At 42.5% G+C, this 26,332-nt stretch overlaps 2 protein-coding genes across 4 annotated transcripts in view; both read left to right on the plus strand.

The window, feature by feature from the left end:
- Positions 1–83: 83 nt before the first annotated feature.
- Positions 84–9,152, plus strand: DBR1 (debranching RNA lariats 1). The gene is made up of 8 exons (XM_082767015.1): positions 84–475; positions 562–686; positions 786–866; positions 2,171–2,256; positions 3,486–3,710; positions 4,557–4,637; positions 5,550–5,695; positions 6,238–9,152. The coding sequence occupies exons 1-8, from the start codon at positions 279–281 to the stop codon at positions 6,908–6,910; spliced, it is 1,614 nt and encodes a 537-aa protein (XP_082623141.1). The 5' UTR covers positions 84–278; the 3' UTR covers positions 6,911–9,152.
- Positions 9,153–10,156: 1,004 nt separating this feature from the next.
- ARMC8 (armadillo repeat containing 8) overlaps positions 10,157–26,332 on the plus strand; it is a 63,817-nt gene continuing 47,641 nt past the window's right edge. Inside the window, exons 1-2 of one of the 3 annotated variants that reach the window (XM_082767100.1) lie at positions 10,157–10,339; positions 12,063–12,139. In XM_082767100.1, coding sequence (XP_082623226.1) covers positions 10,292–10,339; positions 12,063–12,139 — 125 coding nt within the window. In that variant the 5' untranslated portion in view covers positions 10,157–10,291. The remainder of the gene's footprint in view (positions 10,340–12,062; positions 12,140–26,332) is intronic. The other 2 variants (XM_082767098.1, XM_082767099.1) reach the window with 2 other exon arrangements.

Genomic DNA, 26,332 nt, shown 5'->3' on the forward strand with positions numbered 1-26,332 from the left:
ATGCGATCATAACGTTATTCAATCCCTCAAGATTGTTTAAAAAAAATAATACAGTGGAAAAAACTTGGAGCGGTTTTATTACTTGACACGGATTCGCCGCCCCTCGGGACGAGAAGCTGGGCGCTCTCCGCAGCGCGGGGCTGCCCGGGCGGGTCGCTCGCCTTACGCATTCTGCGTACCGCGCTCCGCAGAGGGCGAGCGGGCGGGCCGCTCGCCGTACGCACTTTGCGTGGCGCGCTGGGCGGGCGCGGCGCGTGCGCGGTGCCGAGGCGGCGGCCATGAAGGTGGCGGTGGCCGGGTGCTGCCATGGCGCCCTGGACAAGCTGTACGAGACGCTGGAGCTGCTGCAGCGGCGGCACGGCGTGCGGCCCGACCTGCTGCTCTGCTGCGGAGACTTCCAGGCCGTGCGCAACGAGGCGGACCTGCGCTGCATGGCCGTGCCGGCCAAGTATCGCCACATGCAGAGCTTCTATCGGTGAGCGCGGCGCGGCCCGGCCCGGCCCGGCTCGGCCAGACCCGGCCCAACCCGGCCCCGCCGCCGCAGCTGTCGTGTCCCCGCAGGTACTACTCCGGCGAGAAGAAGGCTCCTGTCCTCACCGTCTTCATCGGCGGCAACCACGAGGCTTCCAACCACCTGCAGGAGCTGCCCTACGGCGGCTGGGTGGCGCCCAACATCTACTACCTGGGTAGGCTCGGCCGGCTCCCGGCCCGGTTCTCTGCCCTGGCCCCTTCCCCGGCCCCTTCCCCGGCCCCGCCGTGACGAGGCGCGCTCCCCTCTGCCCTAGGTTATGCGGGCGTCGTACGGTTCCGCGGCGTGAGGATCGGCGGCATCTCGGGCATCTTCAAGTCGCACGACTACCGGAAAGGTACGGCATGGCGGGAGGGGGGCGCCGTGCCCTGGCTGCACCTCCTGCTCTCTTCTGAACCGACTGATGCTGGAAACCCCTCTTGGGTTAACACAGGGGAGGGTCTGGAGGTGGCCCGTGTAGCTGCCTGGCAGCCATAGCAGGAAGCAGCAGTGTGCCTTTTCAATGCTGTGGCTGGAACAATCTTGATTTTTCCATGGTAGTGTCCTTCTAGCGTGCAGCACAAGACTGTTCAGTTTTCCATGTGTAAAACAGTTGATTTATAAGTGTGATACTGTACAGACAGACTGGCCAGAACTGAGGCTTAGTGTCAGTAAGTCTTGAGATTTGTTCCCCTCAATTTTTCATGTGTGTGTTCAGGAGCTCGTCCTTGGTGGAAGAGTCACCATCAGTGGCCAGAGACTTGATCATAAATGATGCCAGGTGTCAGCAGACACATAACTTAGTCTTTCTCGTTCATCAACATATATCCTTCAGAGAAGCTTTGGAGATGGCTTTCAATCTGCAAAGTATTGAATAGTTGTTGGGAACACTTGATTCCATTTAATACCTATCAGTATTAATTAATTTTTTTTTGTTACCAAGTAAACCAGTTGCATGTCTGGATATTGCTTGCAGTAGATGAGACTTTCAGTAGTTAGCATTACCATCAAAGAAGTAACTTTATTTTACGTTGCTGCTAGCCTTCTGCTTGTTCCTGTCTACCTTCCATTCTCGGGCTGTGCCAGTACGTTTGCATATCTAACCATGATACCAACTGGCTGAAGTAGGTAGCTATGTTGCATGGCTGTGCAGCAAACAGCTCTCTCTATGTGGTGGCACGTGGCTGTGCAGTGTTACTGTGGAGGTAAGGGATAGGGGGAGGCAAGGAGGGCTGTTATCTTACCTGAGCAACACAAAATCTCAGTCAGGAATGACGTACTTAAGCTTTTCTGGCAAAAAGTACTTGTTTCAGACAGGGCCTGGGTTTTAAGAGTTAAAGTAAAACTTTGAGCAATGTTGTTGTTTTTTTTTTCTTCCCCTATAACTGGTTTTCTGTATTCTCTGTAATCATAAAGAAAAAAAAGATAGAATGGAAGGAACGTTCGGTTTTGTAGACATTTTTACAACATATTTGCCTCACATAAAAACTAACAGCTTGTCAGCGTAAGCCCCCTGTAAAGGAAATGCAGCATCTCCTTGAATTACTGGCAGCCTTGTACGTGGTATTGCTTTAGATGTCTCTGACTCCAAGAAGCCAGCTTGCAAACAGCATTAGGAGGGACCCATTGATTCAGGCACCTACTCTTTTCTCAATGTTTCAGGTCACTTTGAATGTCCACCGTACAACCAGCAAACAGTTAGAAGTGCTTACCATGTGAGGAACATCGAGGTCTTCAAACTCAAGCAGGTTAGCAAAATTATTATTTCTTAAACAGTGATGTTTTTAATTAATTTAAAAATGAGATGTTAAAGCTGTCCTGAACAGCGCACTACTAGACAGCAAATCATGCCAGCAAATCTTAGCTAATCTTGACAAGCCATTTCATGCAGGCTGTGATTTCACTACTGTACTTGATGAGTGTCTCCTTAATGCTTTGTGTAGAAGGGCAAATTTGATCTGCATCGGGCATAATTGGGAGATTTTGTTTGTTAGATTGGATAAAGTTCAGAGGATGACAGGTACTCCAGCCGTACACCTCTGTTCCAGCTTTAGGAAGATGCATGCTACCTTGTCTAACGTGCAGTCAAAGTTTACAAATGCAAATTGAATTATCTGAATGAGATGATCCCAAAAGGCTGCGGTTGAAGTATTCTTCACCCCACAGCTTGAAATGTAAAGGACAGATTAACTTTGTTTTTGACCCATGTCCTACACCCTGCTTTGTCACAAGAGCTACTCTGTTTGGCTGAGGTTGTGGTGTGAACAGATATATTTATAAACATCTTGTGAATGATTATTCAGGTTGCCACTGGGGACTCAAGTGTTTAGATACAGGGATGCTGAATATGGGACAAAGGTTTCTGCCCTTATAAAGGATCTGATGCATTTCCCTGAGTTTATTACCAGACTTCGGTTTTGTTCTGATACAGCTGATGGAGATGAATTGAGCATTGAACCAAGCTGTACTTATGATGTTGACTAGGCTTCTCAGGGGTGCTTTCTTTGAGGAGGAATATTGTGCTTAGCCATTCCATTATCCCTTCTGAACAAAGATTTTGAAAATTCACGAGGAAGATGACTGATAGTGTGTAGAGAACTTGCTCTATAGTTGTAACTTTAAGTCTTCTCCTGGCTGCCTTATGCTTCCTGTGACGAAGCACACCGCCTTCCTCTGACAGCACTGCCTCTTACAAGGCAGTATACATAAAACACAGCTGACAGACCCAAGAAAGTGTAGTACAATCCATGGAGAATGCTTCACAGTAGTCAGAATGGACTACTACCGTTTGACAACTTCAAAGGCCATCTGAAAGATGTACTCATTGCTCTAGAAAGGGAGGTTACTGGTCACAGCTAGCTCTGTATCTGATCTGAAGTAGAACACGATGCGTTATGCATGTTCTGTCTTGTGATGTGCAATTTTGAAACTTTTATCATATGTTTGATTTATACCATATGCTTTTTTGGCATGATAGTTAAAGCGCCCAATGGACATATTTATGTCACATGACTGGCCAAGGAGCATATACCACTATGGAAACAAGAAGCAGCTTCTTAAAATGAAATCCTTCTTCCGTCAAGAAGTGGAGAGCAACACCTTAGGAAGCCCTGCTGCTTCAGAGCTGCTGCAGCACCTGAAACCCACTTACTGGTTCTCAGCACATCTCCACGTGAAGTTTGCAGCTTTCATGCAACACCAGGTAAAAGGGAATAAAACCAAGAGCGTATGCTTCCCAAGGATGTTTCAGAATTCTAGTGCAGGTAGTCATGTCCAGAAAAGCAGCTTCTTAATGTGAATTTGCTTAGAAATTAAAATTCCGCTTAAGCCCCAAAATCTTAAGTGGTCTTAAGACCACTGCCTTATGGAAGTTAGAGAAGTTACAAATCAGTGGTGGCACCACCTCATCTTCAGGGACAGCATGAAATAGGTGAAGTTGCTGCACTTGAAGCTTCTTAATTTTAATTTTACAGAAAAGCACCCTTTTCCCCTGCTTTACTGGGGAAGGATACAGCTTCAAAAGAGTGATAGAGAAGCAAATAAGCAGACTGGTTAACCTGGGACAGGAGGATACCTTTACTAAGGCTTGGCAGGTGAAATTGGCTGCCTAGGTAAAGACAAAAAAAAGTCCCTGTAGGTTGAAACTTCTCTTCCTTAATTTGAATTTTTGCTGAAAGTGGTGTGACATGCTGTTCTAATTCGCAATTCATTAGATGTTAGAAGGTAACTCTAGACATTTTGGACTCAAGTCTGCTTCTTCTCTTAAAGTTTTTCTTTTGGCATCAAGGCTAGGTATGTTCAGCTGCCTTGGTTGAAGCAGACCTGTGTCTCTTGCTTTATCTTGTTCTCAGTGTCCAACTTTTTGTTAGACATCTGCTAAAGTCTGTCCTCTCTCTCTCTCTCCATCCCTTTCTAATAATCCTGTTCTGCTTCTCTATTTCAGAAACCATTTTAATGTAAATTGTGTTTTTAAGTCTCTACGTAACTTGTGTAGAATACTGTAATTTCATAGGAACGCTAATGACTGTTAACATCTTGTGTTTCCTAGACAAACTCCAAAGAAGAGCTACCAAAAGCAACAAAATTTTTGGCTTTGGATAAATGTCTGCCTCACAGAGACTTCCTGCAGGTGATGACCATGTGCAGCAGGTTACCTGATAGCAAGCTGTTCAGATGCAGTCAAACATCTCAGTAGTCTTACTTTAAAGTAGCTGTTATTTGTCTTAAAGGGAAGATGGTTCGTTATCTGTCTTTAGGATGTGTGGTGGGATCCAATTGCCCTAGCTACCTTTGAAGATGAGAGTCTGATGATGGGCTTTTGCTATACAGAAGTCCATGGGGGTGCTAGTCTGCACCTAAAATCCCATAGGAGAACTGGACTGCAGTAATAACTGCCTCCAGCAGTGTGGTCATCCACCTGTGTTTAGCTCTATTTTACACTACATTAGAAGGTTGAATTCCTTTTATGGATTATTTAAAACCAGAGCTGACTGGTGCAGCTTGGCTAATCCAAATTGCTTGATTGAGGTTAGTGTCACAGAAGACAAAGTGACTTGGGTTTCAATCGGTCAGCTGCTGAAAGTGTTCTTAAGAACTATCGATGCTAATCTCATTCTGTGCTAAGAATGTCCATAGAAAAACTTGTCGATTCTTCATGATTTTTGGCTTAGAAGAAGGTATGAATTTAAGAGTAAGCAAATTGTTTTCTAAGTTGTGTAACTGTCCAGTAGCTGGAAGTAGGGAGAGGACGGTGCTCTGATTTTGAGTTGCTATAAGCTAAAATACAGAAGTGTTACAGGAGAGCCTGCTTTAGTTGCCGATCGTCCACTTGCCTCCTTACTGCTGTAGGCTTCTCTGTAGGACTGCCATGAGAGGATGTTTGATTGAGGCTATTAGCTTAGCATACTTCAGACTTAATTACAACTCTGTACCATGAAAACAGCACTTAACACCAGAAAACAATTAAAGTTTGAAGAGAAATATCTCACCTAATCTGTTTTATGGTTTTATTTTCTTTGTTTTTTTTGCTTGTTTTGAACAGATAATAGATGTAGAGCATGATCCTGCTGCAGGTGACTCACTGGAGTACGATGCTGAGTGGATTGCAGTCCTTAAGGCCACCAACAGTCTCATTAATGTGACTCAGAGCTTGTGGAATATGCCTGAAAATAACGGCCTCCATGCAAAGTAAGTATCATGCAAAGTAGAAAGTAAAACATGATTTAGCTTGGCTGGAAGTGTACTGACGTTTTATAGCTGTGTTTCTTATCTTATCCTTTACAGCTGGGTTTCTCTATTCTGCAGCCTCTAATGTCTGTAGGACTTGCTAAATGTTTTGGAAAACAAAGGGGATGATAAAAGCTGTGCCGCAGAGCTTACAGTTTCTTTACTGCTCTGTGCAGGCAGTTAGTTTTCTTTGGCAGACTTGGATAACACCATTCAAGGGGCAAAAAATACATGGTGACTAGTCTTCTTGTCAGTCACTGTGAGACTGAAAATCAGGCTTCCAGGCTATACCAGGTAGGTTGGCATTGTGTGCAGACCCTTGGTGTGCAGAGCAGAATCTCAGTATTGACCAAAGGTAAAATGCTTGGAGGGAGGGGGGAAGCTGAGAAATTGCCTGTTGTAAGACGGATTTGTTACTGATGTTCTAAAGTGTACATTTGCAGTGGGAACAGAAAATACCTTTTGACTAGCTGCACTTTTGTTAACTTTATGAACTTATTTAGGTGGGATTACAGTGTAACAGAAGAAGCCATCAAGGAGGTGTTAGAAGAGCTGAATCATAACCTCAAAATTCCTTGCAACTTCACCTTGACGGCTGCTTGTTATGATCCCAGCAAGCCCCAAAAAAACATGGAACCAGTTCATACCATCAATCCCCAGACCACTGAGTTTTGTGCTCAGTTTGGCCTCACTGACATCAATGATAGGATCCAGCAAGTTAAAGAAGAGGGCTCAGTACGAGAATATGAGGAGGAGGAGGAAGAGGAAGAGATGGACAGTACTGGGTCAGCAGAGGAACCCAGTGAATATAATACAGATAATTCTGGACTTTCATCCATTAATCCCGATGAAATAATGCTGGATGATGAAGGTGATGAAGACTTGAGTACGTGTTCTGTAGATCCTTCCCCTGATCATCCTCCTGAATTTTCTGCAAGTTTTTCTGACATCAGGATCATGCCAGATTCCATGGCAGTATCATCTGACGATGCTATGGACTCCAATAATGAGGAACTGGAGAAATCTGGCGTGAGTAAGCAGGCAGAAGAGAAGAGCTTGAATGAGAGACCTTTAAAGCGCATTGGTGGTAATGAAAATGGGAACACGGGCATTAAAAAAATCAAGAGACGGAATCAAGCCATCTATGCTGCAGAGGATGAAGATAAAACAGAGTAACACTTACATGTTGCATAACTAAGTTATCTCCCTACCCCTTTGTGTAGAGGTGGTGAGAACTATGGTGAACTACTCATGCTTTTAACATTATTTGATCTTACACTACTTTCTTGAGGTGAAGAGGCTCTATGCATCTCTTTCAGGGAAGAATATTTAGTTTGATTAAATATCTAAGCCAGAAGCAAGGTTTTCCAATTCCAACAAAGTGCTTTGTCAAAGGACTTAAAGCCCATGTATAATCAGTTGATTTTGCTGAGGTTCTTGGTTATGAGTGTATATATACTATGTATCTTGAGCTGTACTGCTATTCAAGAATCACCGTGCTGGTTTAACAGGAAAAGAACTCTTGAACTATAACTCAAGTCAAAGTGAGAGGATGCCTGACTTATGAGGCTGAACTATTTGATTTTATTGCTTTTGTCTTGTTTTATACTGAACTTTTAATACAAAATAGCATATGCAATAACTGCGTGAACTAAATTTGAGAGTAGAATTCCCAGGATAACAAAACAGCAATAGAAGAGTGAGGATTTTTTTTTCTGCTGACATTCATACCATAGAAAAGCTTCGTGGTCATAAACAAAACAATGTGTATTGTCTAGTATTGGCTTTTACTGTTTTGGTACAGAACCAAGTCCCTTAATTTGAGGCATGATGGTTTTATGAGGACCATGCAAGAGAACATCTCTGTTCTTAAAAACTCACTTGTGTGCTGTTTCTTAGAAGTTGAGAACCATATCGTAAAATTAAAATGCATCTGTTTGCGATGAACAGCTTTCTAAACATGGACGTCATCACTGTCTCAATTCTCACTAATTAAGGCTGTGTTGTATTTTCATGCAAGGTGACTGATGCTTCAGACAGCAATGCTTGCCATCATTTTTAGCCTACCTTTTCACCTGATGCTTCTTTTCAGTAGGATGTAAATTCCTAATTCTTACAGCTCAGTCTGGAATTTTCCAGTACCTTCATAGGCTTTACCTATGGCTGGGCAGCTCCTGTTCTCCTTCGGATCTTCTTGGAAGTTTTTTTTTTTTATTCTTCTTACTCTTCTTCAGTTTTCCCTGAATTAGCAAACGTATCATGCTCCTTTTGGCCTAGAATGCTGTGAGGATAACAAAACTTACCGAATTCATGAAAACGAGTATTTTTAAGTTCCATGGCATCCCATTAGACTCATTAGCCTTACAGTCAGCTTCTACTGGTGTTCTGTGCTGAGCTTTCAGAATCAGAGAAGGAATTCCTCATGACTGTGCCGCCCTTGAGATAAGCAGTAGTTCCCGTGTGCTTTTACTCATCTAAGGCCTGAGCGCTATGGAGAAGAAAGCATTCCTACAGGAAAAGAGAACTGAACCTGGAGCAATAAGTCAAAATAGACTTGTGAGTTGTAGCAGGGAAATGCTTCAACTTCTGTCTTTAAAATCAGTCAAATTCTGGGATTCATCTTGGTTTCTCTCCTGCCAGCAGGTCACTGTGCAAACTAAATGCATATAAGTATTCAAGAACTGGCATATGTCAAAATTAATGCTCTCCATGGTTCAGATTAACGGCTTTATATTGGTGTGCTGATACCATTAACATCCTGGGTTTCTTTTTTTTTTTTTTTTTTCCTTTCCCAGAGGACAGTATCTTGTTAACTAAATGATTAGTTGGACCCTGTTAATATTCCTGTATATCTCTGTGCCTGCTCATCTGTCAGCAAACTCACCAAAGAGGACTGTGGTAAGATGTGATTAAGAATTGGGAGAGCTTGGTGTAACCCCTAGGTTATCTAAAACACCTGTTAAGGTGGCCTCGGTTACTGAAAATAGTTCAGTATCTTTAAGGGTCTTGGGTGTGCAATGTTAAAACCTTTAATCATGCCTGCATTTCCTCACGATCTGAAGAGTATCATGGTAATAAAGTATTTCCTCTGTACCATCAAAAAGATGCGATTTTAAGTATAAAATATGGTATGAACTTGGAAAGTCACTCAAATCTGTGTGGTGTTCAGCTGTCAAATTCTATGTGGCGTGGAAGATGTCGGTTACACTTAATGTATGTTTTTGTCTGATTTCATATGTTTTTAAAGCAAATTGTTTTGTTGTGTCCTCTACTTTCTGATACGTTTTGGCTTTCTAGAAAGGAGACTGCCAAGATGGAATACTGATTTTTAGAATCTTTAGATGTGTTTTCATTTTTTAATGAAGAATGTCAGCATCCATTGAGTGGATTGTGGATATAAATACACTTTTTTTTTGAATATGAACCATGTGTGATTATATAGACTCATTGTGCCCTTTCTTGCAGTTGCTTGACCTCTTTGCAGTTTGAAGAATCCATCTCCACTGTATTCTCATCTACTATGGATTTTCTGTGTCAGCAAGATCCTGTTACATGTAAAGTCAGTTGCAGCTCAGAACTTGATGCTTCTTCAGTTAAGACCAAGTACTCCAATAAGTATGTAAAAAGTTAGGAAAAGCTGACACATTCAATCAGTTTTGGATCCTAAGATCCCGAGTCCTTTAAAGGTAATTTTAGAGTTGTTGAAAAATTTCAGTGTTGCTGAGAAACATCTGGAAAAGGTTGCTTTGTCAGACCTGGTACATTTATACTCACAAACTGGTCAGTAGCTGAGACTTGCACTTCTTGTAGATAAAAGCAGAAACATTTTGGGGCAGTGCTTGAGAACATTGTTCACTTGTTTTATTCCAGGGGATTTTGTTCAGACTGTGCTAGTAACCTCCTCACAGAACAAACTAAGAACAGGGGCGGAGCTTTTTCAAAAGCAAATAAGTTATTTTCTAAAAATTAAGGATAATCCCCACCTTGTGCTCCCATTATCCTCTGCAAGATCCTTGGCAGCTGCCAACCCCGTGTTTACCGCTTGAAAGCAAAAGCTGCAAAGGAGCCGTGACCGGTGGCGTTCCTACCATCCCCTTACCACAACTGCTGTCCCCGGTAGGCTGCAGCACCCCCGGGCCTCCAGCTGTGCACCACCCGGGGTCCTGCTACCCCGGCGCTACATCTTCCAAAAATATGCAAAAAGGGGGGTTTAGGGAACAAACAAACAAAAAAAACAAAACCCAAACACCTCGCTAAGAGCACCAGGGACGCTGCCCGCCGAGCTGGGGGCGCTCCGGGCCCGCTCCCCGCTGGCGTCTGGGGCCGGCAGCGCCGCCAGGGGCCGCCCTCAGCCCGGCGCCGCGTGCGGGGCGCTTGGGCAGGGCCGGGGCCTGGCGAGGCTGCGCCGCTCGGCCCCGCTCCGCCCCGCTCCGCCCCGCTCGGTTCATCCCCGCCCCTCCCCGCCCCGCCATGAGGCCGGGCCCGGTGGCGGCCGCGCTCCGACGCGCTTGAGGGCGCCGCCGGCGGCGGGGCTGCGGCTGCTGCTGCGCCGCCAAGATGGCGTCGTGCGTGCTGGAGGCGCCGCTCCGCATGAGCGTCCTCTCGGTGAGTGCCCGCCGGGGGGGCTCGGCCTGACCTTGGCCGCCGGCTGCGGGGGGCACCGCGGGGCCTTTGTGCGGATTGGGGGCGCCCCCGTCCCGGCAACTTTCCCCCGGCGCCGCCCGGCTGTCCTCACCCCCACCCCCCCCCCGCCCCGGGCAGGCCGGGACCGCCGGCACCCGGCGCCGTTGGGGCCCGCCCGCTCCCCTCAGCGCTCCCCCCCCGGTCCCTCCGGCCTGCTGGAAGGGCCCCGGGGAGCCCGGCACCCGGTGCTGCGGGGAACAATGCGGAGGGCACGGCGTGGGAGCCGCTTGGAGCAGCCCCGGGCGTCCTCGTCGCGTTGTTTTTCTTTTTCTTGTCCCTCCGGAGCGCGGTTTCTTGCTGAGCGAGGGACCCGTGAAACTGACGGTGGTGCTAGATGCTTGGTTTTCGGGGCCTACCTGGAGAACTTGTTGGCCTGGATACGAATGTCCTTCTGCATTACAGCCCTGCTGGCTAGTAAGGTGAAAGCCAGCGTGTTTTAGAGACGGAAGGCAGTGGGATCTCTGGAGTCCAGGGCAATTTACATAGAAATACATAGATCAGGCAGGTGAAAGTCCGCTGCGGTTTGCAAAAATACTGTCCTCATTACGTGGTGGATGCTTACACGTAGAGTTTATTTAGCATAATTTAATAATATTCTTGTAGACAAAGGAGTCCTCCTGCATCTAGATTCTTCTCTCAGGCTTATGTGAGACCATGAGTGAGCTGCTGGTGATTCTGGCTGGCTGGGGAAGCAGGCACAGGTTTAGCCCAGAGTTAGATACCTGTGAAGCCACAAACAGTTCTCAATTCCCTTATAGTTCCTTTCAAGCAAAATTCATAAGGGAAAAATAGGAAAAGCCTAATAAAAGGTTGAGCTGGAAAAAAAAAAAAGAGAGATAATGGAAATGTTTTCTGGCACGTGTTTGTGAGAACCTGGAGGGAAAATTCTCTTCCCTTTTCCCACCCGTAATTTTTGGAACGCTTTTCATCTCCAGCTTTGGATCTTCTCAAAGAGAATAACAAATCATTGGTGCATAAATGTTTAGCTTACAAGCATGGTCCTGTTACCGAGAGGAGAGTTCACTTTCTCTTGTAAAGTAGTTATGGGAAATGTTATGGAGAATATTGTGCTGCTGTCCCTGTTGAAGTTGTGTGGGACAGTAGGCGTTGTGTCATAGAGAAGGACAGTGTCTGCAATGTGTAAATTTGTGATGATAAGGTAGGCTACAGTGAGGTGTCTTAATATGCACTTCCGTATTGTCAAGAGCTTGTTTGTCAATATACCTCTTGAGCAACATTAACAGTTCTTACAACTTTTTCTTGCAGGAATTTGTGGGTTTTGTATGAACTGAACATAAGTAAATTGGAATTTAAGGCAGTGCTGATATCTGAAATAGACCCCTTTATGTGTCCTTTTCATAAACTACAAATACCTACCAGCACTCCATTAACTTGCTTTGACTCATAACATATTGTTATCTGCATTAAATACATCTTATTCTTTAAGTCATGCTTAAACTTGGGGTTAATTCTTTGTGCAGATGTTGCCCAGCAGTAACATACTGCATGTTTGAATATGATCCTGTGGTTTTGCTGCTGTCTTGCCTGGTAGGTTTTGTAGACGTGCTTTAGTCATTCCTGTTTTTCTGCCATTCTATGACTTGATATAAACTATTAAAAATCTGTATCATTTTTTTCCCTGCAGGAAGTAACGGCCAGCAGCCGCCACTATGTTGACAGATTATTTGACCTCGATCCCCAGAAAGTTCTGCAAGGTGTCATGTAAGTCATCTGAAACACATTTGGGCTGTTGGTTGTGCATAAGCTAGGTTAACTTGAATCCCGCTAGAATTGTATGTCAAAAGGAAGAAGCTCTGTCTCTTTGAGAAATCTTGTTGGAAAACTTTAATACAAACATGATAGTACTGTTTTAGCACCCTATTGCTATGTAGTGCACGTAACCAGCCTCACAGGTGTCAGAAATGAGGTCAAACGTTCTGTGAGCATTCAGAAAAAAATAATCTTGAAATCTTTCTTCTTCCCTTTGGCCACCTTTTGATTCTCTTCTAAGTCTGCTTTTCTCTAATTCTGTCTTAAAAGAATTTTTTTGTCCACTGCCAAGTTGGTGTACCTGCCTCTTCCTTCTTCCCCCGCTGCCATGCCTGAGTGTTGATTTTTGATGCATGGCTTCTATCTCAGTAAAGGGAACTGCAAGCCGAAAGAAACTACTTCCATAAAAATTAATTTGGACACTGGTTATTTTTCAGTATTTCTTTTGCATTCCGATGACAGTGGGTAAGGACTGAAAGATGAAGAAGAGGCCTTGCCCTGTTGAATAGGTGGTAAAACTGGTGCAAGGATCCGGCTGTGTTCTCATTGTCCTTGGGCTATGTGCTTTGCGTTATAACCACATTGTGGTGTGACCAATGAGTCCCTGCCCAGGACTGACTGCTGGTGAAGCCAGGCCTGCTCAGGCTTATCTACAGCTTGCTGGTAGGTAAGCTGCTTGGTTATCTATGAAAACACAAGAACATTTGGTCAAAGGACCAAGTGGATCAAAAAGCCAACAACACCTGTTGTGTTGTGTAGGACAGTCTGACGTGTTTCCGGTAGGAAATAGAAAGTATTTTGGAAGGTGGCCCAGGGATGGAGTAGTCACCATCAGAATTAGTATCCCTCTGAAATTACGTGAGAAACAAAACACAAATATAAAACTATCTTGGAAAAACTTTTATTTGTTGAAATATCCTCTTACGTACCAGAATTTTTTATACAGATTAGTGTAAATATTTGCAGGTTCTTAACTCTTCTCTGTAGAAGAGTCTAACATTTCTTCCACTCCTGGCCTTAGACCACTACTCACAAAGCTGGCTTGGCTGGTCCCAAGGTGAGGATGCATCTCATCCCACAGCCACGTGGTTGGCTCAGCCTCCTTGGCAGATGCTCTGGGCACTGGGTGGCGCTCCCTCCTTGCTCTCCTTTCTTCTCCAAGGAACTGGAACCAAGTCTTGGCAATCCCTTCCCCAACTTTCAAGGTGTTACTCACATCTTTGGAAGTCTAGTGACTTCCTAGAACCAGAAATCTTGAGCAGTCTTTTGTCTTAGCTAACACCTTGAAATTATTTGCGTTGTCCATGGGTGACAGTGGAATCTATGCTGAGCTGCCTTTTATTTTTGCCGTAGTTCACGGATAAAATGAATTGATGCAGGGCGACTATCTCGATGAACAGTAGGCTTCTCCAGTTAAAGTTTAATCATCTGTCCTTTTAAAGACACCAAAATACCAATTTCTTTTGCATAGCTTTCTTTTTGGTTTTCTACCTTGGTGTCTGGTTTCCAATACAGGATATGTTATACTACTTTGCCTCATAAAGTTTTCTAAGCTCTTTATTTTGGTCTTTGCATCACGCAGCATTTTCAGCTCATCCTTTCTCTTCAGTACCTGGACGTGTCCTTTATGGATCTGCTTTGCGATTTTTCTCTTTGCATTTTGGTACTGGTACCATGAAGACTACCAGGTGGTGTCTTTGAGGCCGAGCTTTGTACAGGAACTGTTTCTTCTCAAGCTAACTCTCTGAGATATGGGGAGATGATGAGCAGTAAGTTTAAGGAAGCATTTCCCATCCTTTTAAGAATGGCTCAGCGTTCTAGTGGTTGAAATAACTGATGCTGCTGCTTAGAAGCTGCTGAAGGAATTCATGCAAAAGTTATCTTGTAGTTAGACCTTTTAAAGCTACACATTTGATAGGATAAGTGTCTTCAAAGAGTGCAGGGGGAAAAAAAGGGAAAAAAATCACAGCACAGATTTGGTCAGTAAGCTCCATGTGTGACACTTCGGTTAAAATCTTTATTCTGAGAGTATGTCTTTCTGGACATTCAGCAAGTCCTGCGTGTTAGATTTGTTATTTTCCTAATATTAGCGGATGGATGTGCTACAGTCCAATTTAGAGTAGTGTATAAAAAAAATCAGTCCAAGATTCCTTTTGGGTAAAGTACGACGGCTTTGCCCTTCTTCCTTTGACTTAAGGTATCTGAAAAGGTATTGAAGTTGGAACAAACTGAGATTTGGGGTGGTCCAGTGAGGGGTGGAGGGATAAAAGCTGTTGGGGAGGAAGAGGATTGAAGTTCTATCAGAAATGTGTCTCAGAAGCTTTTCAAGTATTCTGTGTAATTCCCTGAAAATCTTTGGTTCCTAAGATGTGCTGTTTTTTTCCTGCATCCTGGCTGAAAGTACCGATGACCTAGATTTTTGTTGTGATTGATGGAACTGTCTGAATATCAAGGTTCACAAAGGGCTGGCTTAAGAGGCTTTGTTTCTGCAAATTGTCTTCAGTTACAGTCATTCTGTTCTTCATATGCTCTTAAAGAAAGCTGAACGAATAACTTCTGTTTGGGACTTTCTTTAGTTGCGTCCTTTTACATTTTAACAAAAAACAACTTCTGAATGAGGTTTGATTAAAGGTAAAATACAGCTAAATGCTTCTTGGATTCTTGGATTTCAAAATCATGCCAATCCAGCCGTGGTCTTGTAAATTGAGAAGACTTACAGTTACATATTCTGAAAGTCTTTAAACTACCAACTCTCTTCTTTTTTTTTTTTTTTCTTTCTTTCTTTTTCAAGATTTGTCAGAGAGATTATATTCAGAATCATCTGTTGTCCACAGAGTGAAGTCTTGCCTGTCTAGGGGCTTTTTTGTTTTCCTTCTCACGGGAAAACTGAAAAAGCATTTCTGTCCAGTACTGCTGTATGTGCTTCTGTTGATCTTATTGCAAAATGTTAAGTTTCCTGGGGAACTTCTGTTTGCATCATTCCAATCATGTTCATCTCAGTATTAATAGTAGGTTGGAAGGGGAGAATTGCGTGTACCTGTCAGTAAATCATTAGCTTCAGTTCAGGATTTGAAATTTTGGGGTTACAAAGATGACTACTGCCTTTTACTGCACCTGATGGAGAACTGTTTAAAGTGCACAAGGCCCGTTTCTGCACGCCCACATCTGTATGGAAGTGTGTGTGTTTGCCTTTCTATTGACTGTCCTTACAAATGAGCAAGCTTAACACAGTAGTTTCCTTCTGTAAGCATAAACTGTTCGTTGTGTATATGTGTATGCTTGAGAGGTCTTACAGGTTTGCTTTGTGTCTACTTAAGTGCTTTTCTCAGCCTTTCATCTTCTATATTACTGTTCTACAGTTCAAATGTTCTCAAATGCACTTTGACTGCATTCTGCAAGGTCAGCAGCAGCGCCAGGTATGCAGCTACTGAATATATTTGGTGCTGACAGTCCACAGACCACCCCGAACAGATATTGTAAGCGATTAAATGCTGTGTTCTCTCAGAAGTTCTCTTAAATATTTTGCCGTTGTTGGCAGAAGAACAGAACATAGATAGCTCTGTATATTTCTGTGCTGTCGTAAGAGCTTCATGTGTCCCAAGACGCTTGCTGCAACAACAGCTTGTGCTTTGCAGCATGGCAGTGTATTAGACTACAGTTTGGTTTTCATCCACACTTGAGCTCAGGACCGCTTTGTTCAGGTGCAAGACCAATGCCTAGTTTTGTCCACTAATTTATTTGCTGGTTGGAGGCTTTTTTGAGAAACGCTTTGTCATGCATACAGTTTGCCTGATGTCTTCAAAGGCGATCCATCATTTCAGAAAGCTGTGCAAATGGCATCGCAAAGCCTGGTTTTGAAAGGAGCATTCTTTCTGAGAAATCTGGTGTACTCAAGGTGCCAACTGTTTCTCATCAGGCTGTTCCTTAGCAGTCAAAGGGTGTCATCTTGTATAGCTTGTAAATAAGCGCCATCATGGTGCACTGAGAATTCCCATGCTGCTGCTGTTTCTGTCCTTTTTGGATGTGCTTCATCCAGTCCACTGGGGTTACAGACAAGCGTTTTCCAAACTTGTGTGAACGTTTTATCCCCCAGGAAAAGGGAAGAATCACCCTACGAAATGACGCTGCGTACTGTTGATGGTATGTGCACGTTTACGGGACCTTCCTTTTTCCCGGGGAGTGTGTCCAGTGCTGTGTTGGGAATACTGGTATAGATCTCTGTGCTATATTTAATTTGTGACATACGCGTTTCCTGCACAGGCTGATTTTGAGTGTTTGAGAGTCCGTGTTTTTGATATGGCAGGTACAGTAGTTGGCATCTGGGGCAGAACTTGGGGACCGCTTTGAACCAGACAGTTATGTCTCGGAGTCCCTACAGGCTTGGGCTGGCAGCGTTGCAGTGGTTAGTGGTTATGCTCAGTGTTTTTGAAGACTGTGAAAATGATATTTTGGTACAACCAAGATGTAATCGAGCTTACCTTTGCATAGGTTTTTGGATGCAAAATTATGAGGTGTGTGTTAAAAGCTCCTCTAAGGGGCAATGGACTGGTATTTGCATTTGACCGAGGATGTTTTTACTTCTTGCTGGTTTCTGCCTTCTTCAAAGAGAAGATACCAGAAAGTAGTCACAAATTGGAAAAAAATGAGGATGTGTTTTAAGTAGTAACAATGCTTTTGTGGAACCTATCTTGTGTCTCTTTTGTGGGCAGTTGCTTTGAAATTCGTTGGAAACACCTCAAACTGTACATTTGCTACATCTGTTGTCTTCACTCGTGTATTTTCGGATTTGAAAAAATGTTCCAGGCGTGTTTAGATGATTTTATAATAGTGTCTTGTATTTCTCAGCTGTGGCAATTGGATGCACACATGCCTACAGGGAAAGCTGTTTGAAATAGAAGAGACAGCTTCATGGAGTGGGAAGAGAAGAAATTCCCATCTCCGTTGTAATGGAGCAACAGGTATCCCCTTCAGCCAGTTACAAAGAGGCTACTTCTGCCTCTTGTTCTTCATGTCCTGTCAAACAAAAATATTCCCCACAGCAAACAGCACTTGTTTTCACGTTGTGCATCCAAAATACATACAGTCACATTTTCCATCTCTCAGTGGTTGGTTCTGAACTTAAATTTTCTGCAGCAGTCTTGCTCTGTTCTTTGCATATTCCTTGCCTTGGTTTTCACCAGAATGGCCCTATGAGAAGAGATCTTTAGAGGTTCCTGTTACGCTTTGCTTCTGTAAGTTTTCAGTCAGTTCTGTTGATCTTCTAGACTTGGTACTCTGTGGTAAATATAAACTCGTTTGGATGCAGTAGGGAACTTTCAGGTCTAATTTTTCAGGTCAGAACTTGAGAAATTAGATCATTTGTAGATGAAAGTGTTTCTGTGTAGCCTTATTCATGTGTTGAAGGCTGCTGAGTCTTCAGGTGATGCTTCTTGAGATGCGGGACAGGCTCTTTGTGGCTTGGAAATTGAAAGCTTGTTCTTTAGGATGCAGATTCTGACAGGGAAATCTGAGCAGGGTTAGGTGAGAGGGAGCTGGGAGCAGTGCTCCATTTGTTGATCCTCCCTTTCAAGAGGTAAGCTGAGGAATGTAATAGCTAGGCACGTTTTTCAGAGTGGCAGGGGATGAAAATGAAAGGGCCTCAAACATTGTTTGACAATTAAGTAGTGTTCTGTGAAGAGTGGTTTTCAATATAATAGATTTTGCAGAGTCAGGTAGAAAAATAATGTAGATACAGAGAGAAGAGGGGAGGCTATAACAAAGGCAAAGAAATCATGTAATCCTCTGTTAGAATAAGATATTTTCTCCCTTTGGGCTTGCTTTATAATGCAGCAAAAGGTACAAATGCATAATACTGCTTATTTTTTTTTTTTTTCAAATAAATTCTGTATCGTAACTCCTGGTCTAAAGCTTTGAGGTGAGCTAAATTACAGGAAATCAGGTCCGCCTATTATATCTGGCTAGAAGTCATCAGGCTGGTAGGGTTGTTTAATATCTCAAGCTTTGTGGCTGCTACTCTGAGCCTGAGGGCATTGATCAATGAACCTGTTGAGGCTCTGCCTTTCAGAAAGAGCACGAAGCTGTCTTCTCCAAAACTGCGCTCCTGATGCCAGCTTCAGAGTAGCAATGCTGCTGCTGTGACGGTTTCAGGCCATAAGCAGGGTAAGAGTAGAGAAGCAACTTTTACCAGACTAGCTGATGTGGCTGGAGAAAATCAGGCAAGTGTTGGTCACAAAGGTCTCAAGTGGCAAATTTCAAGCTAAGCCCAGTTGAATACTGAGGTCATGCAGAGTTTAGCCCGGCTTTGTAGATGGCGAACAAATCGATAGAGGAGAGCTGGTTATAAGGGAGAGAGAAACATAGCAGGCATAGGAGGGAGAAATAGTCACTGTGCCCTTTGCATGTGTGTGTGGGAGTTAAACTGAGCTAGGGGTTGGGCTTGAGGGGAATGTGTGCCATAAAATCAGCAATGCTACCGAGTTTGTGATTCTGAATATCTGGCGTTTGACTTTTGGTTCCGAGGTTCTGATTCAAACCGATCAGAATTGACTTTAAAAAATAGTTCACTTCCCTTTCAAAACAAGCTCGTTTCCAATTTGCAGTATGGGACTATGTTCTTTTAGGTTACCTCCCTGTAAAATGTTAATGCTTCTTGTGGCATTCAAAGGGTAAAAATCTGTTTACACTTATTTGTCTGCCAGGTGATTAAAATGGTTTTAGTATGTGTGCTGTATTGCTGGTGATGAACTGATAATTTAAGTATGTTGGGATTTTTGCTTTTTTTTTCTTTGGGAATGGAAAGGTAACAGGAGGGTAAAATTACTTGTTAAAACATGCTTTAAACATGCATTGTCTGAAACATCCAGAAAGTGTCCCCCAAATGAAAAATGGGAGAGCTAAGTATTGATAAATTTTTGTCCTAGTGAGCACTTCCCAGCACCCATTTGAAAAACAAAATTAAGGCATGCCTAAGTACATGGATGCCAGTACACTGTCTCAGCTGAAAGCTGTTTGGAGCTAAAAATTGAGGCAATACTTTCAAAGATTTGAGATTATAATCTAGTAGGTAGTAGGTGTGTCAAACAAACAGCTTTTGTTGATCCTTCAATGATAGCTGGCCTAGGCTGGTATGGACAGTGCCACCCAAAATTTATGACTGCACATCTGAGAACAGCTAACCAGGTACCTGAAGACCATTTTAAGGTGTTTTCCTGTACTGAGTAGAACTTAAGGTTTCTCTGTGTGAATGACTTGGGGCAGACAAAATTCTTTTGCTACTGACTGGGGGGTTTAAAATGGGAGAATGGGCAAAGAAGACTAAAGCCAGGAGAGTGAATATATATGATATATATTTGATAGTTTGGGTCATTTATCTGAAGCAACTGCAGTGCTTCTCGGATGGTCTTGCTGCTTCAGATCAGCTGTGAAGAGAGCATTCTGCTGCTCTTGGCTGCTCCGGCCCAGAACAGAGCACCTGTTCCCAAGAGTTCTACTCAAGTGCAGCTGTTTCCCCCACACCTCTGTTCAGATAATCTTTGGTGTTGCAACCCAGTTCCTTTAAGTGGTGGGGTTTGGTTCTGAGGTTGAAATGAGGATGGTGCAGAGCACTAACCGTCATTTGTATGTTGTGGGTTTTTCAGTTTAAAAAAGATTATCTAAACAAGCTAGCTGAGCTCCCATCCTCCGCTGACTTAGAGCATTTGAAGTTTGAAGCTGCATCAGATTTAAGTTTAAGTAGGCAATTTTTCAGCTGATCAGTGATCTCATCCAGCTTGTAGCACAATTGCCAGGACCAACAAAATTACAAAGGATGAGGCAAGAAAACATGCTTGAGAGAGGTGGGAAAAGCAGCAGCTCCCATTTTGCCTGTTAACCTTGAGATTTGAAAGGAACATGAGTTGAAATGAGTTTGGGCAGTGAAAGGTGTGGAGTCATTATGCTAGCTTCTGTGTCGTCTTGCTGAATCAACTGGTTTAGGCTCTTATGTGGAAGCCAAAATTTGATATGAGAGGACTCTGCAGTCACGTCAAATGCTGCAAGTGCTGGAACCTGAGATGGATTCAGGGTGGGAATAAGGTGTGAATGTTTCTGACTACAGGTAGGGGTCATTAGAAACAGCTTACCTTTCCATGTGGGACACTTGCCTTGGCAAGGAAACCTCTAACAAGGTAAGTTACCTCTCCGAATGGGATACCTCAGAGAGGAGTTCAAGGCTTTTTTTGGCATTGTGGTGTGGAGAAGATGGATTAAATGTGCACTTTTAGCATTATCTATGGTAAATTGTATGGTTCTACATTGCTGTAAATACAGCCATATGCTATTTTTCTACAGCACTCTCATTTTATGTGGTGTCTGAGAGAATTAAGATTGGGAGCAACCATGGACTTGGGGTTTACTTGTTGGGTTTGTTTAGTTTGCGTGGTCTGTTAATTGTGTAACAGTTTCCAAGTGTTAAAACACAGAGAAGTTGAGTGCCAGTAAGTGTCTGTGTGCTACTTTGTTCTTTTCTGAGTCTTTTTTTAGATACACTGATCTTTTTTGAATGAGATTAGAAATACTGAAACTTTTCCTCCCAGCCTGATGATTAACTTTAAAATAAGCTGTTTTCTGATGTCTGTGGTTTGCTTTGCTTGAGTTGGCAGGAGTTTTTAGCATTTTATTTACCTGGTTGGAGTAGTAATCATGATCAGATAGGTTTCCTGACAAGAAGAGAAACCAGCTCTCCTGTTGGGCATTTAACAGATGTTCAAGCCGTGGTAGCATCCATGTAGATATTAACTATCAAATAGCGGGCATATTTTAACATGTAAAAATTGTAATTATTTCCTGCTGTTGATTACTTTGCATCTGCCCATTAAAATGGGAGAGGGGGAATGAGGGAGAAGGAAGAAGAGTCGAAAGCTGGAGAAAGTGTAGTTGTCAAAACAACTTGGCTGGACAGCTTCTGTCTCAAGTCCAGCCGCTCCAGGTAGCATTTGCTTCTGTGAAACTGAAACCTAGCAGCTCTTCTGAACTTGGGGCAGACAGTTCTTAATTTAGCTCTGTCCTCGTATCCGCTAGCAATATCCCAAATGTCTTTCAGATATTTGAATTTTGAGTTTTTGCAAACCTTACCAGAAGGATGCTTTGCTTCATCCTATCGCTCTAATTTTGATCTGTCTGTGCTCGGTAAATCTTCTGGTCTCACAATGCATTGTTTTGGATGCTTCCTCTGTGCACTTAATCTTTTAACAATCTTCTGTAATTTTTATGTATTAGGAGTAAAAGCTCTGGCCTGGAGTGTCTTGGACTACTTATTCCTTCTGTGATTTTTCATCTTACATTGGATATTCTCCTCTGTGTAGGGATCTTTTAAATAAGGCTACCTACTCTATTTTCAAAAGACAAGCAAGATGAGAAAATATGCGGACTGTTCATTTCCTCTTCTCTCTAGTTTCTTTTACTTCTTCCTCACCAAGTCAGTCCAGTTTGCTCCATGGTCTTAGGTGTTACATTGCTAGAAGGTGACTTAGGAAAGTTACAGGGCTTCCTATAAGGTTTTTAAAGCTTATGATGTTTGTGCTTGATTTATTGTGTTTAGAAAGGTGGGTAAAAACAAAATCTTACCGAGGAGTTCATGTACTGTGTTGCTTTCTCATGGTCTCTTTTGCAGAACAGGTACAGGTCTCAAGGCTTGCTAGGAATGCTTTAGAGGTCTGCTCTTTTTCATCTGGGATGTGAATTTGCAACAGTTCAGAGAACTGTGCACTAATTACAGGGCACCTCTGGTGTTTTTGTCTCAGAGGAAACCCAAACTTAGAATAAACTTCATGAAGATGTTGAACTTAAGTAATTTCTGCTTAGGACAAAGGTCAGCACTTGAAATTGCTTCTACAGTAAGAACATCAACAGCCTAGAATGCTAATTGCCTCAGTACTTAGACACCTCGTAAAACTAATTTTTACTGGTAAGGAATCATTAAAACCAAAAGACTTTATTTTACTTGCAAATTGTTGTGTTTATTACTGCTTCTTGCTTCTCTGAAGTGGGCTACATCTGGTACTTTTAAACAGGAACACCTTAAGAATCAGAATAAAAGCATATTAACTCCATACAAAACTGGTAAATTAGTTCCTCTTGTAGCTTTTGTCCAACTGCATTTATATGAAAATTAGATATTTTTTTTTTAGTTTAATATACTTCCGACATACTTTAAACAATCATACTATAACCCTATATTGACAAAACTAGCATACGTTGCATCTTGAAAGTGTTGCTTGTAGCAAGTTAATTGAACTGATGATGGTTTCTGGGTTGCTATGTTCCAATAGATTGTTACAGCTGATAAACCTTACCTGATACATTTTTTCCCCTCTTCTAAAGTTTGGAAGAAGAAAAGTCTTTCTGTTTCTCCAGCTTCTACATACTTTAATAACTTTAAACTGAATTGTCACAGGATTGAACTGATGAAACTGCATTCTTATTGATTTTAAAAGCAGTAAGAGAGGGGAAAAAGCTGATTTAGCACTTCAGGAAGCAATATTTCCAAGAAGTTAGTTAGGACAACTCCACATTCTACTGCTAACATCCTACTTATCCTGCTTGACTGTTTTTCATGTAAATTATTTTACTGCGTTACAGTAAATGTAAGCATGAAAATCACCAGACTTTGCATCTTTGCATTAAAATTAATTGTAATTTGAGTTATTTCATTAAATGAGTTTTTGAATTTAGTTTGAATGGAAACTATAAGGACACGGGATAGTTAAAAAAGAAAAAAAAAAAAAAAACAGAAAAGGGAAAAAAAACTCAGAAGTGTCTTATGACTTCTGTCATATGGAAGCTTCATTGTTTTTGATATAGAACCATAGTATGGTTTGGGGTGGAAAGCGACCTTTATGAGGCTGAGAAACCTACATATGTATATTCTTAAGATCTACATTTTTCTTCTGAAGCTGCTCGTGCTGTGCTTGTGGCAGTAGGGTTGTGACCTAACTGAAAGCTTGGAACTGATTATTGGGAAGTTTGTGTATCTTCTTCTTCCGGATCACAGTCTTCTCACAGATAATGCCTAGAATTGCCATAGATCAGTTGTTCTTTTGAAGTTCTCGTGCCTTCATAATTGTTCTTGCTGCCGTTTCCTCCCCCTTTCACTTCAAGGACTTCTTCACAGTAGGAAATGGGAGCAGTGTGTGTGATACTTGGAAGCAAAGCGAGCATCCAGTTTTGGACTGCAAATTTCTGATCTTTCTTAGTTACCACTTGTTGAAGATAACGATCTTCACTGTTCTTTCTTGGATGAATCTCATGTCTTCTTGGATCTGAAGTCAGTCAAGTTCAGACTTGTCAGAGATGATGTTTTCAAGTATGGGAGTTACACTCAATTCTTCAAGGTGCATGACTCACCAAGGACCTGGTAGACTAAGACGGCACATGGCACTTCTTTACTTCTTATGGAGATTAGCTTACTGATCTAGAAAATCTCCATAACACAGAATATGGAATTGTGTAATTACTTTTCATAGTAAACTGAATGAAAATCTACTGTTATTCAACTTTGGGTTACACAATTCTAGGGGTGTTTTTGGTTTCAGTATCTTCCTGTTTCTTCTGTATTAAATAGACTATTTCTATTAGTTGCAAATTTGAAGAGAGCTGTGGCACGTAACTTGGGAGTGCCAAGACATAATGTACACAAGCATAGTGATCCTCTGACAGTTTTAGGTCTGCTTACCAATTTGAAAGTATTTCACTTGATTGCAAGTTGGAACTGCTTGAACCTGTGTTGGATTTGTCTGGTATCTCAAGTTTACAATACTTCTTGTCTACTCATCGTGACCTTCCTGAGGAACTTTATGAACTGGGATGGAGAAACTCATCTGAATCCTTTACAGATCAGGACTGTGACCTCACTAAACCTCTGAATTCGTGTTATGGAACTTGGCTGTGTTCACGCCACTTCTGAACGGGTCTCTAAGTCAAATCCTAATAAGCAGTGCTTGTTGTGTATTAAATGGATATAAAGTTAGCAAGTTATTCTATTGTGAAGTTGTCAGAAGACCCTTTTGTGTCTCTTGCACCATCTAAAATGTGTAAAATCATCTGAGGAGAGCATCAAACTGTCACCAGAAAACAGAGTGTTTGGCAATTCAGTGTGCCAATCCTGTCTTCAGGATTCTTCAGAGTGCTTGGCAAGTGCCTTCTCTCTTGCTTCTCAAGATGCCTTCATGGGGAGGTGACATGATGCAACCTTTCTGATGATTTTGAGAGCTGGGGTCTAAGAATAACAGGTTAGGTAGCCCTGGAGTGACCCTAGCAGTTTAGTACCTGAACCTAGCTCATCTGTTGTACAGTTTAAATTCCTTTCAGAGATCTGGAGCATTGATTTTTGCCATTGATTTGAAATTACTTTTCTACTTTAAACACATTAAAAAAATAATTGTGACACTTTCATATCAAACCTTCAGCATAGAAACCACTGATGTGCAATTACTGAGTTCCATGCAGCCTTCAAATTCATTCCTTAATTTTTTGAGGATTTCGAGCTTAGCCAGTCATCTACTTTTCCCCTTTGTTCTCTATCTCCTGTCATGAGGTACAAACTCACCAAACTTAGGGGAGATGTAACAGGATAGTCCAATGTTCTCTACTGATACCTGGCTGTATACAACTGAACTGTGTAAGCAGATTTCTATTAAGTAGTGTCTCACTTGGCGAGTCAAGTAGCTTCATGCCTCTGCCTGTTTCAAGAGTTACACTGAACTGCAGTTCGGAGTTCAGTCTGCTTTCAGGGCTGCTCCTTTGCTGGGACTCCAGGATCTCTGGCCAAACTTGAGAATTTAGCTTGCTTCCTTTTGCTTAAAATTCCTGGAGCACTCTTCTGCAGCTCTGTAACTGGATGCAGCAGGAGAGTGAGTCACAAGGAGAAATACTGCAGGAAGAATGGTCAATTACCTTTTACTAATTGAGGTTTGTATAGGTTGTGTTTACAGCAGTCCAGATGTTGCCTGCCTTGACCAAGAAGCTCTTTAGAACACATGAAGCGCTTGGGCCAACTGCTCATTGCAGTGAAACTTTTAAGAACTGTTAGTGGTATGTTCATGCAGGCCAGGGTGGATCTTAAAGAACAGGGCTGCCCTAAGTCTCTTGAGATTTGCAGACAGCAAGTCAAAGTGATATAATGGCAACAATATGCACTAACTAAAGCAGTCACTAAAGTTCCCAAATTATTTGAATGAATTATAGGCATAGGTTAGCCAGTGATTAGTAATTTTGCAATTTTTTGTTATTTTGGTAAAGAACTATCTTAATTTGGACTGTTTCCCCCTCCCCTCCCTGTAATTTATATAATAAAGGTTCCTACAGCTAGAAGATTTCCTAGAAATGTCATCTTGATTTTCCTGAAACTGGTTGTAAGTTGCTAGCTTTCTTTCAGATTCTCTGGATGTTCATATATGCTCAATGCGCTCACATTTAGGGGAAAATCCATTAGAAGGTGGTGATGCTTGTTAGCATATAGTAACAGTTTTCTGAACAGTAAGGTTGCAAACCACGTGTTTTCATAGGACGTGGTAGTGTGCACAACCAGTGTCCACTTCCCCACTTCCCAAAGTGCTGCCCTTGCTCCTTTCCCATAGTATGATTACCTTTACCTGTAACGCTCAGATAGGGAAATGCTTTTGTTTCAACTTTGCTCCTGGGGTTTTGAAATACAGACGCTTAGGTGTCCTGCTGAAATTGGCAAAGCCTGTGGTGAGAAGAGAATGAAAACTCATTCTCATTCTTCTTTTTTTTTTTTTTTTTTTATTACTTGTCTATTCCTGCACCCAGTAGAGTATTCAATTAATACTTGAAATTATCAACATTTGATTCCCCAAGCAATATATATATATATTTCTCCCTTTTAGAAGTCTAGTGAATAAATGGGCACAAAGAACCAGTCTGTCTAATTTTGCTAAATGATGAGACTTCTTTATGTCTGGTGTGCATGTGAGATAGTTTGGGATTTTGCTTACTTGCATAAGCTGGGACGTAACAGAATCCCAGAGCTCTGGGGTATGTGGCTGTGGGCTGTGGAAACTGCACTGGAGCACAGTCCTGTAGGTGCAGCATGAAGACGTGAAAGGGTACTTGATAAGCCTTCATGGAAATAGTAAATTCTATAGATTA

Source organism: Aythya marila, assembly GCF_965140915.1.
Source record: "Aythya marila genome assembly, chromosome: 9".
NCBI lineage: Eukaryota > Metazoa > Chordata > Aves > Anseriformes > Anatidae > Aythya > Aythya marila.

Bases quoted from the DNA above. Each gene is read 5' to 3' on its own strand.
- DBR1 (XM_082767015.1), top strand. From the start codon at position 279: ATGAAGGTGGCGGTGGCCGGGTGCTGCCATGGCGCCCTGGACAAGCTG. The intron at 476-561 runs GTGAGCGCGGCG...GTGTCCCCGCAG, and splicing joins CACATGCAGAGCTTCTATCG to GTACTACTCCGGCGAGAAGA. The intron at 4,638-5,549 runs GTGATGACCATG...TGTTTTGAACAG, and splicing joins CTCACAGAGACTTCCTGCAG to ATAATAGATGTAGAGCATGA.